We start from the raw sequence: 18,149 nt of genomic DNA, 5'->3' as shown, positions 1-18,149 counted from the left end.
CCTTAGCGTATGTATAATAGCTGAAGTCCCTCCCTGGACCAAATCTTTGTTTTAAATGTTTGATTAATTCTTCTACTGTTGTTATAGCCTTGTTATTGAGACTCTTCTTTGCTGGTCCGGTTATTCTTTGCAACACGTTCCGCATAAACTGTGGTCTGATGTCGTTAGTGACTAATTAATTTGCATTCTTTAAATCTTGAATGTAGTCTCTTAGCTTAGTGTGCCTTCCATCGAAATTTGGTATGCCGCTTATGCAATTCATAAGCGCAAAACTATTAGCCATTGTAGTGGTTAATGCAGCAGCCGTTTGATCACCCGCGCCGTTTTTGTCAGGCATGTTGAATATATCACTTGTCTTCTATAATTTAAATAAATTGTCTATTCTTCTAAATATTCTTAAAACTGTTTAATAATCTATGATAGTCTTGATACAAAATGTTCTTGAATCTTCTTTATTATTCTTATTTATTGCTTCATTTTCATGCTCTGCTTGTATATCTCTTGTCGCAAACAACGATTATGGCAGAAAAATCATAATATGGGTATCGCGTGGATTAACTAAATTAAATTATGAAAACTTTATGGCAAACCCCAAAAAAAAATAATGTAGGGACTCCCCTAATTTCATTAAAATTGTGGGTAATAATTACAATGATTAATGATAAGAACAACAATTGATCAGTTTAGCATATACGTGCCTAAATTAGTGGGTCTGTTCAACAAAAGTCATCAAATTGTGGACCTTTTCTTTCCTTTTTTTTTTTTTTTTTGAAACAAAAGGGAAAAATATAGAAAGTTAGGCTAAGCAAATTTCCAAAAAAAAAATTTATAAATGCTTTGGTTGACTTGTTAAACCACGAAAAATAAACAATTATTAATCTTGTGGAGAGAAAAAAAACTAAATTTTCAAAGTTCGGTTTCGAAATTAATTTGTTAATAATTAATAGTAGATGCAAAGTTAATTTTTGTATTCGCGCAGACGATCAATTGTATTTATAAGTTTGTCAACGAATTATAGTTTCAATCTGTTTTAAAATTTTGCGTATTATCAAAAAAAAAAAAAACAAAATTCGGATGAACGTGTTTTTATAGTGTTAATAATCCTCGAATTTAAATGTTAATGATTTTTAACAATTTGATTAATTATTCATCGTCCGTGTATGCTCCCGAAATGCTTCAATGTACAGTTTCAAATTCAAATTCCGCGCGCGCGCTCGGCCGCTCTCAAGATGGCGTCCGTTCGCTCTCGAGCCTGGTTACTCGGTTGGGTGTGGCACCGCTTCGCGCCCGACTTCACACTAGAGTTAAACTCCCTAGTCAAGTTTGCTTGCGTCAGCTGTCTCCCTCGCGTCGTGTCGTATGCCGTGTATTTCGCGATAAATTGTTGACAAAGTTTTGCAATTTATAACCTGTGCGTGCTATTTCGTACTATTTCAATGAAGGTGTGAGTATGCTATTGCCGCGTTCCTGAAAAGGTGAAAACTCGTGGCCCAGGATAGTCCCCAGTACTGTAGTCGCAAGTTACTCACAGCATCAGATAAGTTTTCTTTTATAATTTTATAATGCCGTCACTCGAGTAACGCAAGAACTGTTGCTTAGTGTAAAATTGTTTGTCTTTCCTTTTCAGCTTTCCATGCAGTCAGCAGTGGTTTTACTTTTCTTAAACAGTTTCAAGATCAAGGAGGACAATGCTGACTTTGTATGACGTCACGGGTATGTTTGTGCAACCAGATACTCTACCACTTTCTCTCTCACTGTTTAATTATTTGTAATTTATACAGTGCTTTCAATAGATTGCGCATTCCGGCTTGTTAATTGTTCACTTTTATTATTTAACAATAATTTATAGTTTGGCGTTCAATTTGCGTGTTTAACAATAGTGACCTTAAGCTATTCTCAATAATGCAAAAAAAAAAATAATTGTCAAAATCACGTTAACTTTGCTAAACCCGTGTTTCTACACTTTTAATAAATTTGTCTACAATTTTAATAAATTTGTAATAACTATTTAAAATCATATAAGTTTTGTTGTTTATACACTTTCTAATTTGCTCTTTATGTTTTTCGCAAAATACAGTTTGTGATCAATTCTTTTGTGTACTAATTCTATAGGAAATTGTCGCGCCTCGGGGTCAATTGTCGCTTTTTGTTAATAACTACGGTTATTCATTACTAGTTTTCCAATGAGAAAGGTGCATTTAAGTCTAAACCCCTAGCTTCTGCTTTAATTTGTTTGAAATAATCAATTTTTGTGAATTTGACCGGAAATACTTTGCTTAAATTAAATCACAGAACTGACTCTCATGCTTGCATCCACCTTTGATTGAATGATTTTAACATTTTCAACTGAAAATAGTCACACCTCGTTTTAATAATATTTCCTATGATCTGTTTATTAATTCTGTGTGCTTTTGCACAAACTTATGCTTGTAGTGCACGCGCAATGGGCTCCTGTATATGTAAATTTGGGCGTACTTCAGATTTGTGGGCAAATGTAACTTTATTTATAATTTGGGAGATAAATGTACGTAAACCTAATGCTTATCAATATTTGTAGGGATCCAGTTGGCGTCTTATCACCAAATTTGGCTGTTTCGAGTGCAGAAAACTAGATTTTCTTCTTTGTGGAACCCAGAGTTCTACACTCTACGCAGCAGCCTCGTCCAGGCCCTGGCTCGACTTCTGTCGATCACTTGCCAGTGCACACTAGTGCTACTTGTCGACCAGATTTTGAGTGTTTTGGGTATTTTTTGGAGCACGAGCAAGGTCCTAACGGGCCCACTCCTGTGCTTATCAACTAAGTGTATTCGTGCAAAAGAAACTTGTGCAGTATAATGAGTGTAATTTATTGCAGAGTGTTAACGTGACAAAAGAAAATTCTAAAAAGAAAATGTGAAATGTGATTTTGAATTTTGTGTTTGAAATATTAAATCAGTTGCGCGTGATTGCTCAAAATTTAATCAAATGTTAGTGTCTCGAGTGAAATGATTTTAATGTGTATGCATTAAATAATTGTATATCGTGTATTAAGTAAATAAATGAATTTGAACTTTTGTGTGTATGCCTGGTGTGTTAAGTGTCTACAATGTAAATGTGTCTGTGTGTATGAAAGGAGTAATTTTGGTACTACCCAATGTTCGGCAGGATACGTCAAACTGCCTGTGCTTTAATTTTGTAAAGAAAATTGATGTGAAAATAGGAATTAATATTGTATTGATTATTGCGACGAAAATGTGAATTTTAAATTTATTTAAAAATTGACTTTTCTACCGAATTGTTGTGATAGTGACCCGCCTAGCGTATGTTGTATTTTTCTTATTTCCCCTTTTCCCAAGAAAACTCGACAATTTATTAAATAGAATCCACTCTGAAAATTATTTTAATAGTTCCATGCGTGCCACCCGATATGCACTCGGTTTGACGTCACAACGTCTTTGTCTCGCGCGCGTCTCAAATTTCCTTATGTTTTAAATCTTTCCTAATTCAATTCTCGTGCATTCCTTTGAGAGTAACTTCTTCTTCTATTTGCGCACTCGCGATCTCTGATTTTTTTATTTTCTTTTTTTTTATTTATGTGCGCGCACTTATATAAATTTTAGTTTATGACTCTTTCACTCAATCACACAGAATTTAATACGTGAAGAATCAAACAGTTTCGCTCGACAAAAGCTATAAAGATCCCGGACGAGCCCCCAGTTTTGTTAGGGTAAAATAAATTTACCGAATTAACAAAGTAATGTTGTATGATTATGCGGATGATAGCTTACTCTCCCATACGGGGGAGATCAGTACTTCGCACTGATTGTCGCGGCGGAGCTGTTTGCGTGATGATAAAACACCAAGGAAAATTAAATTATTAACGAGAACGACTTACTTGTGTTTGTTAACGGGGATGATCCAAAGGTTGACGATCAAAACTCTCAAATCAAGTAATCTCTTAGACTCAATTATTTCAGAAAATTCCTTTATTTGTTCCTGGAGACTTCAAATAATTTTCAAATGGAATGAGACAAAATTTCGGTAAATGATGATCAAGACGGAATCACAATTAAGACTAAACTCCAAATTAAAGACTCAAAAATATAATTATAAAATTTAACTCTTGAATAGCGTCCTTACTCTTGGATCGCACACACAGGAATGAAAAATCGGGGGAGGCGAAGCTTGAAGAAAGCGTCATGGCTTTCTCTCACGCAGGGTCTTTACTTCTCCTTCGCACTTCAGTTTAGCCGCGCTCTCTTTCTTACTCATTAGGCCTTATGGGCCTAAGTACGGTCAACGGCTAAACTGCAGCGTCGACTGTGCACGCGCGGTTTCAGCCGAGGGAGGAGAAGTTTGTTTTGGTTTAGGGTTACTTCTTGCGCTCGTTAAGCATCGAAGTTTCTGGATTTTTCCTGCTGTCTTTGTTTCATTTAATTTAATATTTCTGAATATTCATCCAGTAACTTCGTCACTTAACAGAGCACTAAGTTAGCTCGATGCTAACACGCACGGCAGACTTACAGGTGTTGTGTCGTAGATGCGCCGGCGCCGGAGTTGATGCTCAGGTCGTCGTGATATCCTGGTCGGATTGATGAACGACGCTTTCTTCTCGCCCTCGGTTTTACGGCCACGCTGAATGCAGTAGCCCTGCTGCTGTACCTTGGTGATCGGACTGGTTTCTTTCTGGTCAGTCTCAATGGCCGTGGAGTCACGCTGCTGAACAGGACGTGTCCGTCGGCTCGTACATTAGCCGGTGGCTTTAGTTAGCGCAACTAGAATCGGAAGGAGCCTTTCTAATCTTTCCGCTCCAAACTATCTTGTCTGTTTCTCTTTCTTTCGGGCTCCTTCGTGTCACCCGTCTCTCTATTTCTTACAGCGTGTCTATAGGCGCTTCAATGGTCAGCGCGCTCTCTTTTGTCGCGCTACTTTCTCGATTCTCCCTCTCTTTCTATAAGCCTAACCTTATCAATAAATTCATTGATCGAAAGTTTGCACGAACGAAGGGCAAAACGGATACACGCTTTTCGATCTTTGTTTAAAATCTTGCACGAAAGCAGCGCTTTTCAATCATTGTTTGAATTCTTGCAAGGAAATATTTTATAGGCTTCACGGTTCACGGGTACGTTAAGCCCCTTAATATAATAAAGGATGATAAACTATTAGAAAAAGATATGAGAGGCTTTACGGCACGCAGGTACTTAAGCCCATTAGTATAATAGAGGATGTTAAGTAATCCAAAAAGGATATAAGAAGCCTCACAGCACACGGGTAAATTAAGCCCTCTAATAAAATTAAGGATGCTTAGTTATAAGAAAAATATATAAGAGGCTTCACAACTCACGGGACTTTAATAAAATAGAGGATTTTTCATAGCTTTTTTAACTTATTGTCCTAACGATAGAATCTCCATAACAAAATCAAGAATCATCAATGATTTTTATTCAATTTTTTCTATAATTTTCTTTAATATCAACACTTTATACGATTTTTTTTTATTTATAATTGCAAAACACTTCTTATATGTGCATACATTTGCAACGTACGAAAATTTAAATATAATCTTTCTTCGTTTAGTTTTATTAAGTGTTTAGATTGATATTGTGTTTTTAATATTTGGATATGATTTTAATGCCCCCATTTAATCTAATAAAATTTTCAAAACATTAATATATTTGAAAGAGAATAATAATAGAGTTTCTTACCTTTGATTTTGAATATGTTAATCTAAACCAAATTTATTGTATAAACTACATGAATATCGCAGAATGTACTCTTTATTTACTTGTCATTACATTGCAATATCACTTTGAAAAGAAAATAGAAGACGAATTAAAAACGTAACATTGTTTAGGAAGGTTACAAAATGAATATTAGAAGACTTTACGAATGTTTATTATTTTAATTAGAGAACAATAAAGAAGAAATTTAATCGAGAGCCATGCCTTCATCATCATCATTATCTTTTTTGTGATTAATAGTATCGGTTTTGGAATCTGGCTGATCACTTTTTAGTTTACCTGTAGATTCCTCTTGAGATTTCTTTGTATTCATCATATCAGAGTTATCAACAGCTTCTGCATCGCTCGCCGGCGACTTATTTAGTGCCTCGGTCTCAAGAGCATTGACAAAAGCATGGATATTACCAGTAGTTGCAGCATTAACAGCTTCGGACCCCAAACCAAACTGCTGGACTACAGGGGCCGCCTGGCCCGACTGCAAAGCAGACCAAAATAGTGATAGTGCCTGGGAGAACTGAGGAGACGAAAGAGTGGTTGAAAGGCTGTCGCCGGCCGGCAAGTATGTACTTATTAAATCCTCCAGGCTTTCGCATGTGGAGATGGCCGCTGGGATGGCTGAGCTTAGTTCGCTCGCTACGCCCCTCTGTCGGACAAAAGCTATGTTGTAGCTAATCAGAAATAGCAATATTATTTATGTCGCCAAATACACAGGGTCATAATGTACATCAGCTACAACAAGCTGTTGATAAAGCAAACAACCGACCAACGAATACCACCACTCTTATCGCTATTTAAAATATTAACAAGCTCAAAGATTAATAGCTTTACGATATTATCTAGTTTATTATTTAAAGTCTGCATATAAAAACCAAGAAATCTGTACGTAAATATAATAAAACAGTCTCGATGCTGGCACCATAACATGTAATAAAGACTACAATATAAATATTAATACTATTAAAAGTATACATTTATTTTTAATTCCACACTAAAATTTTTGAGCTTATTTATATTTTATAAGATAATATTACAAAAAAAAGTAAACTATGCTAAGAGAAAAAAATATTGTAAGAAGCACTTTATAGTACTTGTGCGTTAGGAGCATAAAGTAAACTTATACAAATTAAGTATGAAGTTTGCAGTACAAGTTGAGGCAAGTTATACACACCCACACGCACACACACATACACACACGCGCGCGGGGATGCCGATACCTCGTATGTGGAGCGTCCCCTGGGTGGCGGATAGGGGAATGCTCATCGGTGCGTCGAAGTCTCCTCAACCGGCCGAAGGGTAGAGCAGAAATAAAATATGCTTCGCGGACCAAACAAGCTAGGGAAAGAAATCCCAAAGATAAATCAAACATGGATAGTGAGTTAATAACATTACCACCCCAAGCGGGTCAAGCCACAGTGCCCAATCCCGCCGTCGATTCCAATAGGGTAAAAGCCCCGGTAGTCGACGCTGGCCCAATGGAGTTTGGGGAGGGGGGGAAGTGAACTCACTCAGAAGCCGCAGAGGTTTATCACCTGACCACTGCTGCATGTAGAGTCGCAGGTGATATGGAAATGGAGGTTGATGCAGACAGGGATAAGAGAGCTGTATGCATAACGCAAAGGAATGCGCACTTGGATCGCCTTGGCAGCAGAATCGATGAACTTACAGATTATGTCAGAGACAGGCAAAATGTGCAGAAGCAAATTAAAGATTTTGCCCGAATCATAAGAGCAAGCTATAAGAATCTCTGCATGGCAGAAAATAACTTACAGCAATGCCAGAGCCCGGGAACTTAGAGGAGGAAAACCCAGACAACCCCGAGTCTCAGATCTCAGAAGGCGGGTACAACAAAGGCAGCCCCAACTACTCTACAGGATAGAAATGGAGGAAATAAAGGAGCGGAAAATCAATTTAAAAAGGCAACGTGGCAGAAAGTCGTCACAAGAAAGTCAAAGAAAAAGGAGAAAAAAGCAAGCAAAGAGGATAAAAGTGTCCCTGGCGTTACAAACCAGAATAAGACCAGCAAGGGTGGACCGACGCGGGCAAGACCTTCCAGACCGGATGCTTTAATCATCAAGACTGCAGAAGCAAAGAGCTATGCAGAAATTTTGTCAAAAATAAAAGCGGCTCTGTCACTTAACATACTGGGAAATAGCATAAATAAAATACGCAGAACAGTTTCAGGAGATCTTCAGATAGAACTTAAACGCACAAGAGAAGTCAAATTCTAAAAGCACTCCAGGAAAAAGAAACCATCGAAGTAAGAGATCTAGACATGCTTACCTCAAAAGAGGAGGTACTAGAAGCACTACAAAAGGACATTGGCGAAGAGAACATCATAGAAGTCTCTACGATAGGTTCTCTGCGAAAGACGTATGGTGACACGCAGATTGCAGTGATACGGGTACCAGCTTAGATAGCGGCTAAGATCACTAAGCTACAGAAGATCAGAATAGGATGGGTTAACTGCAGGATCCGGGTGGCTAACCGCAAAAACGAGCCACTTAGGTGTTATAAATGTTTAGGTTCTGGCCATATCGGTAAAAACTGCACAGTAACTGAAAACAGAAATTAGCTTTGCTTTAAATGTGGAAAAGATGGGCACAAAACAAAGAATTGTAAGAACCAACCCAACTGTGTACTCTGCAAAGGAGGCACAGGTGGGAAGAGTGACCACGCAGCTGGTAGCTATGCATGCCCAGTTTACCGAGCTGCAGTAGAAGCCACTGACAGACGAAGAAAATGAAAATAGTGCGGTTGAATATGATTCACTGCGCGACACCACAGGATCTACTGAGCCAGTATGTTCGTGAGACAGGAATCGACATAGGCATCGTCTGTGAACAATACAGAGACCTGGACAAACCATTGTGGGATATGGACAGTACTGGTAAAGCGGCGATATAGGCATGCGGAGACGCCCCTTTCCAGGAAAAAGTGACAAGACGTAATGAAAGATTCGTACGCGCTAAGATCGCATACAAACACATTTACAGCAGCTCTGCTTCTCCTAACACGTCTACGGATGTGGAAACGTTGCTTTCTGTAAAAAAATGGAGACCCGTGAAGAAGAATTTATACGGGCTAAGGTAGCAGGTGCCACTGTTTACAGCTGCTACAGCAAGGCGGAGCAGGTGACAGTAAACATTACCCAAGCATGTGACGCTGCTATGCCTCGTAGGGTGGCATACAGTAGACGACCACCAGTATACTCGTGAAACAAGGAGATTGTGTGTGCACATAGCGAGTGTCACTGGGCCAGAAGACGAGAACAACGGGGATGGCCGCGGACAAGTAATGAAGGACGCTAGAAGCAGTGTTAAGAAGAAAATCCGCAAAAATAAACGACTGTGCCTTAAGGAATTACAGGACGAGGTCGAACAAGACCCTTAGGGTCGACAGTATGAAATATTAATGCAGAAGATTAAAGGAAGCTACGTGCCTTCACCAAAATTCTCAGAACTATTACACTAGGTAGTGACCACACTGTTCCCTAGGCAACTGGAAGAGCTAAGTGTCATCGAAAGAGGTGTGAATAAGAAGGCTATCCCACATGATTAAGGAATTGTTAGCCGCCTGCAGAAGGGTAGGAAACAACAAGGCCCCAGAGCCGGATGACATTCCAAATATTGCATTGAAGCATGCCATTTACTATCATCCAGAGGTCTTAGTAGACTTGAACAATACATGTCCAGAAGAAGGAACATTCCCCACAAACTGGAAGAAACAGCGACTAGTGCTTCTGCCAAAAAGAAATAAACCACCCCAGGAGTCCTCGTCATACAGACCGCTCTGCATGCTGGATACCCCAGGCAGGATCCTGAAACGCATAATCTGCGTCAGAATAGATCATTTTATTAAAAAAAAAGTGGATTAGCGGGACACCAATATGGCTTCAGAAAGAAGCGTTTAACCCTGGACGCAGTTAGTCTAGTGATTGACACTGCACAAACAGCGATAGAGGGAAAAAGATGGAAGGAAGGAAAAAAGAAGTATTGCGCCATAGTTACATTGGATGTCAAAAATGCATTCGATTCGGTCAGATGAAGTGAAATACACGAGGCACTCCGCAAGCAGGATTCGCCCTTATATATAAGAAGTATGATGTCCGACTACTTAAAGGAGAGAATCTTATTATATGACACTGAGGACGGTAACAAGACCTATAAAGTTACAGAAGGCGTCCCCTAAGGGTCAGTACTTGGCCCACCAACTTGGAACATCATGTACGACGGGGTACTAAAGCTACAATTACCTGAAGGAGCAACAGTCGTGGGATTTGCTGACGACATAGCAGTAATGGTAGTAGCAAAACATAAAGAAGAGGTGAAAGACATAGCTGAAAAGTCAACTCGTATAATACACGAATGGCTAACAGAGTTGGGTCTGGAATTAGCTAGTCACAAAACGGAAGTTATCCTCATTTCCAGTAGGAAGTAGATGGAGGAAATCACACACGGTGGATGGACATGAGATCGTTTCTCAACCAACCATCAAATACTTGGGCATCATCATCGATGCAAGACTAAGTTATAAACAGTATCTAGAAGTAGTCAGTGATAAAGCAGCAAAAGCACTGCTCTATGCACGATTGATGCCAAATGTAGGAGGACCAATTCAGAAGCGAAGGTTACTCCTAGCCAGTGTAACCACATCGATTATGCTATACGGATCCCCAATATGGGCAGATGCGATGCGGGTGAATGTGTATGCACGAAAGTTGACTACCGTGTATAGGCAAAGTGCACTAAGAGTGTGACGTCCGCTTACCGTACGGTATCGGACGATGCTGCCTGCATTGTAGCAGGCATGCCACCCATTGACCTTTTAGCGTTGAAAAGAAAGGACGTATTTAAAGATAGGAGACGATCGATTGACAAAAGCCAGAAAGAGATCTGGGATGCCGCAAGAAAAAAGACAAGTGGTACACCAGACAGGCGTAGTCAAAGAAAGGAAGTATGAGAGACTGGACCAATGATTTCCGGAGACCAAATGAGAGAGCTCCTTGATGAGGCCGAAGCTGGCGCAGTGTGCGGAAAACTTGCCGACAGATGTGGGAGACGTGACGCCCCCAACCAAGGTCTCAGGTTATACAAACACCGAGGTTCTTTACTTCTGGCACGTAAGGTGATGGAGGTGTAATTAACTGTAATGGTCGGGAAGTTGTTGGCAGCAGCCCAACTAGCTATAACAGTCTTGAGAGATTTTGCTTATAGCGTTCGGGAGTTCATGTCGCTTACAGCTGTAGTAGATTTGAGTGTCATCAACGTAAATCATGTGCCTGGAGAACCCCAAGACTTGTGGCAGATCGTTGATGAATATTGCAAACAGTGAGGGCCCCAGGACGGAGCCCTGGGGAACACCCGCAGTAGTAGAGATCCAATCGGAGAGGGTGCTGCCCTCGTCAGGTACTGCCTAGCATCTATCAGTAAGGTAAGAAATAAACCATTTCAGCGTATGATCGGTTACGTTGAATGAGCGAAGTTTGTGTGTAAAGGCCTTAGAAAAATCAAATAGAACGAGGATAGTGTATTGCGAGTTGTCCATCGACGAACGAATGTCGTCCGAAACCCCAAGTAGGGCCGTCTGAGTGCTGTGCTCCGCCCGAAAACCAGCTTGACGGGGGGTTAGGAGATGGTGCTCTTTAAGGTAACTAAGCAACTGGTTTGCTAGAATTATTTCCTGTAGCTTGAAGCACTCAGACAGCCGTGAAATGGGGCGAAAATTAGACACGTCGCTCAGCGGGGTGACCTTAGGTATAGGTGCGATGAGTATCTTCTTCCAGCGGAAGGGAAAAGAGCCAGTATTAATAGATTTATTAAAGATTCTGTAAAGTGGTTGGAGTATGTGAGGGCAGATAATTGAAAGATGGTTTATGGATATTCCTTCAAGTTCTAGCGATTTAGACTTGGCCGCAGCCAAAGCCTTTGAGACGTCATCCAAGCTAATAGGTTTAAAAAAATAGCGGGGTAGTCGATTGTGAGATAGAGTTTACATGGAAACTGGAGATGAGGTGAGGGTGCGTTGGAAATTGATGCGAAATGAGTATTAATGGCGTTTAATAAAAAGCAAGAGAAAGGTGATGTTGTGCGGGTGGAGACTACGCCCAGCCTGCGGAGAGCACCCCAAAGCCCGTTGTTTCGCTGGGCTGTTTCGATTTCGCTCGCGTAATCCTGTTTTGGCAGCTCGCAGATCATGTAACAACACGGCTCTGCGTATACAGTACTCGGACATGAGCTCAGACGAATCTCTGTCGCAAGCTCTTTCATATAACTGATCGCGATCTTTAATAGCTGCACGGAAAGCTGGAGTTACCCATGGTTTCCGACAGGCGGTTATTGTTATTGGGTGGAGCGGTGCAAACCTATCGAGGGAGGCCGTCAATGTTGTGTTAAAATATGAAACCATATAGTTAAGCTCGGAATTTTCTGGAAGTGAGTTAAGGCCCCTTTTAACGTCGTCTAAGAAACTAACATTGCCAACCAGCCTCGATAGGTTTCGATCAAGAATTTTGTACTCCAAAGTGCGATGACGTGCGAACGAAATTGTGAGGTCGATACGGTCATGCCCGTAGGTGAATGACACGTCAGACTTCACATAGTTTATTACCGCATTTAGGGAGTGCACAATATAGAGATCTAGCCACCTGTGAGGTTGCACTCGTTCTCTGTTGACGGCGTGGTGAGTTGTCGGTGATGAAACGAGTTGAAGCGCGTGTGACTTAATAAGATCGCTGAGATATTTAGATTCGAATGAGGTGGTGGAGAGCATGTCACAATTGAAATCTCCAGTGACCACGACGCTACTGTACCTAGGGAGAAATACTGAAAGTTTGTTGAAAAATGCGTGCGGAAGGGCTACTTTTGGGTGGTCTATAGACCACCGCAGACAATAGTTTTTCGCGGTCACTAGAGATCTCAAGTATGACATACTCCGGGCTCATACCATCGCGAATCTCAGACGTCGCGAGAATCTTAGAGCAAAGCGACTTATGAATGTAAACAGCGACCCCACCACCACGACCGACGCCTCTCACGATCATATCCGTCAACGGACACCGACATATCTCTATCGTCGGTGAAGAGTTTTGACTCGGTGAAATATTTGTTTCGGGTAGACCGTGCAAAGATCAATAATATAATTTAACGGATGTCCGAACACCGTGTTAGCTGTGAAGTTTTTAAAACCGTGACTCGTAGAGATGACGAAGTCGCGCGTGTAAACAAACTTAAATTTAATCACTATTCTTTTAAATCGGTTGCGACTGTCGGTCAAAGGGCCCGCGGCGACGTAAACAAACGGCTAGATGGATTGGGCTGCTAGATGCATGTCGTTGGAGGAGATCGCTGACGATGAAGCAGGGTTGAGTGGCAGCGTAGATAAGTGCAGCGCTCGTGGACGAGGAAAGGCCTCGCTGGTCAAAACGTCGGTCTCCAGCTGTGGAAGCTGAAGTGCTCGCAGGAAGAGCGATGCAATTTTCCTTAGTTCGGCATTGAGGTCGTTAGATATCCCTGAGACGATAAGCTCAGAGGTTACCGGCGAAGTAGGTGACTGTTGTGAAGCGGTCGACGTGGAGCTAGAACTGGAGCGTGCTGCATTGTCCTCCAGGGCACGGATCCGGGCGTCGTGGTTATTGATGGACTGCTTGCAGGTGTTTATGTCCAAGAGAGAGAGAGAAAGAGAGAGAGAGAGAGAGAGAGAGAGAGAGAGAGAGAGAGAGAGAGAGAGAGAGACAGCCAAACGTTCATACAAAAATGTATTAGCCGAGTCGTGCCCTCCAAGACACATACGCACTCACTGTAGCGACACAGGAGGAGTTTGAGCTAATCCCTAAATAAAAACAATCAAACGTTTAAATTTCGACACTGCGTAGTCGAATTTACATATTAAGTCTAAGAAGCTAAAATATTATCTCAACACAGAATCCCAATTTCTCACGTTATGAGATACTCGATTATTTGTAAGAGTGAAAAATTACTACATAAAATATTTTCAAGCGCTGAAATAATGACTTCTTCTTTTCCTAAAACTCAATACTTTTTTTCTTGCTAAATCAGTCAATGGAAATACGAGAATAGTAGTATTATTGCATATCTTAGTCCAGACTACAAGTCATACCGATCAAATTTTTATTGCTGGAGAAGTGTTTTGTCGAATTATATCACGCAAATCGTGGTTATACGAGCGCAAATATTTAATAAAATTACAATATTAAAAGTCAACCCAAAATGTCAGATATTGACGACGTCGTTGCCTGAGATTTCAGATTCAGCGGAGACAGCAGAGGATTATCGATCAACCGATTCCTAAGCCGAGTCGAGGTATGTCGCAAATCAACAGCTCTGCTGAGAAGTTTACCCATATTAATAAAGAAACGGCACTCAATTGACGCAAAAGAAAAAACAACCATCAGAGACAATGAACAATGACATTAATGCTTTTGCATTATACGATACGATAAAAAGAACGCGCGGAGCGCGCCTAAACTTGCTAGTTCTATTAGTTTTTATACTTTTTCATTTGATAAATTAAATTATTTCGAATCAATTACATTTATATAATCAAAAATATAGGTGATTTTATTCCTTTTCAGGTTCATATTAAGCAATTTACTTCTATCAACTTTTCCAATAACTTTATTAGAAAATAAACAAACTCCAAAATTTACTATTATAAGCACTCCTTGGAAAAGAAACATAATAGTATATTGTATACCAAGAACGTAAAGTACGCTTTATTAGTCAAAAAGCATGCTTAGCCCTTGATGCACTATAGTTAGCATGCATTGAATTCCACGTTTTTTGTGCCTATAAGCGGAACTAAGGTGACTTTTTTGACACGATACCTCAAAAAATTTAGTTCTATATATGATACATATACCTATATTTAAATATATGTAAGTACATGTTTCAATCATTTTTACAAATTTTTCAAAGAGCGGACAAAAAAAAGCTTTCTTCCCTTAATTTAGCAAAAGCGGGCAAAAATAGTATATTGTGTACCAAGGGCGTAAAGCGGGCTCTTTTAGACCGAGTGTGAAGTTTGCAGTACAATTCGAAGGCTAGGTAGCACGAGCCGAAGGCGAAAATAACGCTTGTGTTGCATAAAAGCTGTTTTGTAACACAAGCACGACTTTCGCGTTTTTCTGACCTATTAAGCGAGACTAAAGTGACTTTTTTCAGACCATCAGGCAAAACAAATATTAGCCAGCGTTTTTAATTGTTGTTTGCCTAGTGGGCGCTTTTTATTTTTTTTGCCCGCATTTGCGGGCAAAAAAATGACAAACGCCCGCCAGGTAAAACTTTAAGGCCCTTTTTTAGGTCTGAAAAACGCAGAAATCGTGCATGTGTTACGAAAAAATATTAAAGCGATACATGATGTTGAAGAGAGCTACGTGCCGAAGAATTGGCGACGAGTTGTTTTAGAAAGGTTCAACACTCATTCGAGTTGTAATGGTTTAAATGGTTTACGGAATGCGTCTATAATCGCTAATATTCAAAAAATTGTCACGAAAAACACGCCCATGTGAGACTGAAAATCTTGTTTTTTATGAACTTGTATAAAAAAAAAAAAAAAAACAGAAGAATTAAGTCTGTGTAGATTAATAGTACATTACTTAACTATGGGCGAAAGTTAGCTTTGTCAAGCGATGATGATAATTGAGCACGTGTGGGAGTCGAGGGCGCCCGAGACGGACACGGGTGCTCAACCATCATCCGAGTCTGAACTAGCGCGCCACACGCGGTCTGGTGCGGCCTGGCTACGCTCTTGGCATGTGTCTACGCAGCCGCCTGTTGTGTATGTTTTGACATTTTGAAGTAGCCCCTGGCCTCCACTCACTGTAATGTCTTGCTCCGGTGATATTATCAGTGAGTGCGTAGTGCAAAACGGCAGAACGACGCGATGCAACAGTATTCAGTAGTTTGAAAATCAGAAATGCTGCTATGGCGCCTTTATGTGTTTTGAAGGAGTCTTCGCTCATCGCGTTCCCGCTCGCGGATCAGCTGCTAGCGATTCTTGTTTATATAGGACAGTGCATAAGGTATTCAAAAGTGATGCACCTAAAACAGCACCAACGGAAAGAAACGCAACTCCAGCCAGAAAGTTGAGTTTTAGCTTGGAGGTTGTCTCTTGCTTTTGTGTCTACTCCTGCTGCTGATCCTGCTGACTTTATAGCTGTGCTAATATATTTCTTTGCTAGATGCTGTCTAGGTGACGATTCACGAGATTCACAAAAAGTATTGTTGTTTTCTTGGGTTTATTATTTTTTAAACAGATATTTTTTGTGTTTTGTGCAGTGATAGCACACTATATGTTTGTGTGATTTGTTTTTAGAGTTGAATCAGTGTTGCATTTCTGATTTTTCTATATATTGCAATGCTATCAAGGACAGAGATAATTTACTGTTTATCGCTGCCAATTCAACCATGCACACACTACCCTGTAGTTGATTCGCACTGTCTGGGCTGTGTGGCTTGGCGTAGCTAGCTACTTTAAACATCTCAAGGCGTCTCTGGAGCTGATTTACACTGTCAGGGCAGTATGGGCTGTGAATTGTCGCGCGCGAAATATTCTGAGGCGAATATTCCCGCTTTTTACGTGTGTGTTCGAGTTCGCAAGGAGTGAGGTGTGGGAGAAATAAAGAAGTCGATTGAGCGAAAATCGAGAGTATTTAATCGCGCTCAAATTGAGAGGGGAAAGCCGTGAGGCATAAAACCCCTCTCGAAGATTTTACAAGCTGCGAAGAAAAAGAAGAATGTGTGTCGTGTTCGTGTGTGTGTCGTGTTCGTGCGATTCTCAGAGAGAATCTTCGCTTCGTGTCAGTGGCGCAGTTCCACAGACTCAAGTCGGTAGCGCAGTTCTACCGAATTGCACGTTTCGACGCGCGCGAGATACGATTCGCGGAACCGGGCGCGAGCCGAACGCGAGTAGCAGGCAGCGAAAGAGACAAAGGATTAGATTAGATTAGATTAATTAATTTTTATTATTGTACATTATGTTGTACATATATCAATATAAAGAAGTAAAATAAAAAGTATAAGGTATTCAGTGTGTGAGTTTGGTGTAGGCGTGTGTGAGTTTGGTGATAGCACGAGTGACGAGTGTGAAATGAAATGGTATGAGGTGAGATGAGATGAAAGTGGAAGTGTGGATGTTTGTGTGATGTTTAAGTTTTTTCCATATTGAAAAAGTAATTTTTCGCTAGTATTTTAAAGTTAGATATGGATTGTGTGTTACGTATTTGAGATGGCAGGCTATTCCAGAGGTAAGAGGCGCTGATGAAAAACGAGTTCCTTAGTGTCTCCGTTTTGAAGGGCGGAATGTCCAGTGGAGTCACCTCACCCCTCACAGGCCTGAGCGCGACGTGGAAATCAAAATAGGCAACTAGATAAGATGGTGTAGAGGTGTTGAAAATTTTCCTTAGAAAACAGGCCATAAAATATTTCCTACGTCCGGCGGTGGTGAGCCATTGCAGCTCACGCCTGTAAGGGGAGATGTGCTCGTCCCTCCTTACACCATAGATGTAGCGGATCCCCGTATTGACAAGTCTCTGTAGTTTTAGGTCAAGTTCTTGTGATAAGTCACAGTAAACAAGTGAGCAGTAGTCAATGAGAGGGAAAAGGAGTGCCTGCACCAGATGTTTGCGCAGCCTGAGGCTGGTGCTCTTCCGAAAGAAATAGAGGCGATACATTAAAGAGTGAGCACGTTTACAAATTTGCGTAACGTGCTCTTTCCATGTGAGCTTGGAGTCTAGCACCAGCCCCAGATTACGCACAGATGATTCAAAATTGACCTGGGCTCCCCCTATATTTATATAGGTGTTAGCGGTATTAGGTAAAGCATTTATATAATAGGGGGAACCCAGGACAATAGCCTTGGTTTTAGTAACATTCAGTTTAAGCCTGTTCAAAGCAGCCCAGCTACTAATCCTCTCGGCGTTAGCACTCATCCTGACAGAGCAGGAGTCGAGCTCCTCGAGGTGGCATTGGCTGTAGATCTGCAGATCATCCGCATAGATGAGATGGGACATATCTGCATCAAGGCAATAGCCAATGTCATTGATGTACAACGAGAACAGCAGGGGTCCTAAGACAGACCCCTGTGGAACACCGGTGTTAAGTGGTAGAAATGCAGAGATTTCATTGTTGTCACCAATGACTGCTTGCTCTCTTCCCGATAGATATGATGCAAGCCAGCGGATAACCTGCTTAGAAAAGCCGAAAGAGGATAGCTTTCTGAGTAGCCTGACGTGACACACCGTATCAAACGCCTTGCTAAAGTCAAAAAGAAGTAGAAGGGTGACCTTCTTTCTGTCCATCCCAAGCCTGACATCGTCAGTCAGCTTAATTAAGCCGGACTGCGTGCTGTGGCCAGTGCGAAAACCAGTTTGGAAGTTGTCGAGGTAGAGTCTTGACTCTAGGTATTCAGATA

General features: G+C 40.9%; 1 protein-coding gene across 3 annotated transcripts in view; it reads right to left on the bottom strand.

Moving 5' to 3' along the window:
• Positions 1–5,738: 5,738 nt before the first annotated feature.
• Positions 5,739–18,149, bottom strand: part of LOC116738459 (proteasomal ubiquitin receptor ADRM1) — a 153,966-nt gene continuing 141,555 nt past the window's right edge. The window contains exon 5 of one of the 3 annotated variants that reach the window (XM_031928265.2): positions 5,739–6,388. In XM_031928265.2, the coding sequence (XP_031784125.1) occupies positions 6,140–6,388 (249 nt within the window). In that variant the 3' untranslated portion in view covers positions 5,739–6,139. The remainder of the gene's footprint in view (positions 6,389–18,149) is intronic. The other 2 variants (XM_031928262.2, XM_031928264.2) reach the window with 2 other exon arrangements.

This window comes from Nasonia vitripennis (assembly GCF_009193385.2).
Source record: "Nasonia vitripennis strain AsymCx chromosome 4 unlocalized genomic scaffold, Nvit_psr_1.1 chr4_random0005, whole genome shotgun sequence".
NCBI lineage: Eukaryota > Metazoa > Arthropoda > Insecta > Hymenoptera > Pteromalidae > Nasonia > Nasonia vitripennis.
Note: the sequence above shows the minus strand (reverse complement) of the source record. Positions and strands in the feature narration are given on the sequence as shown.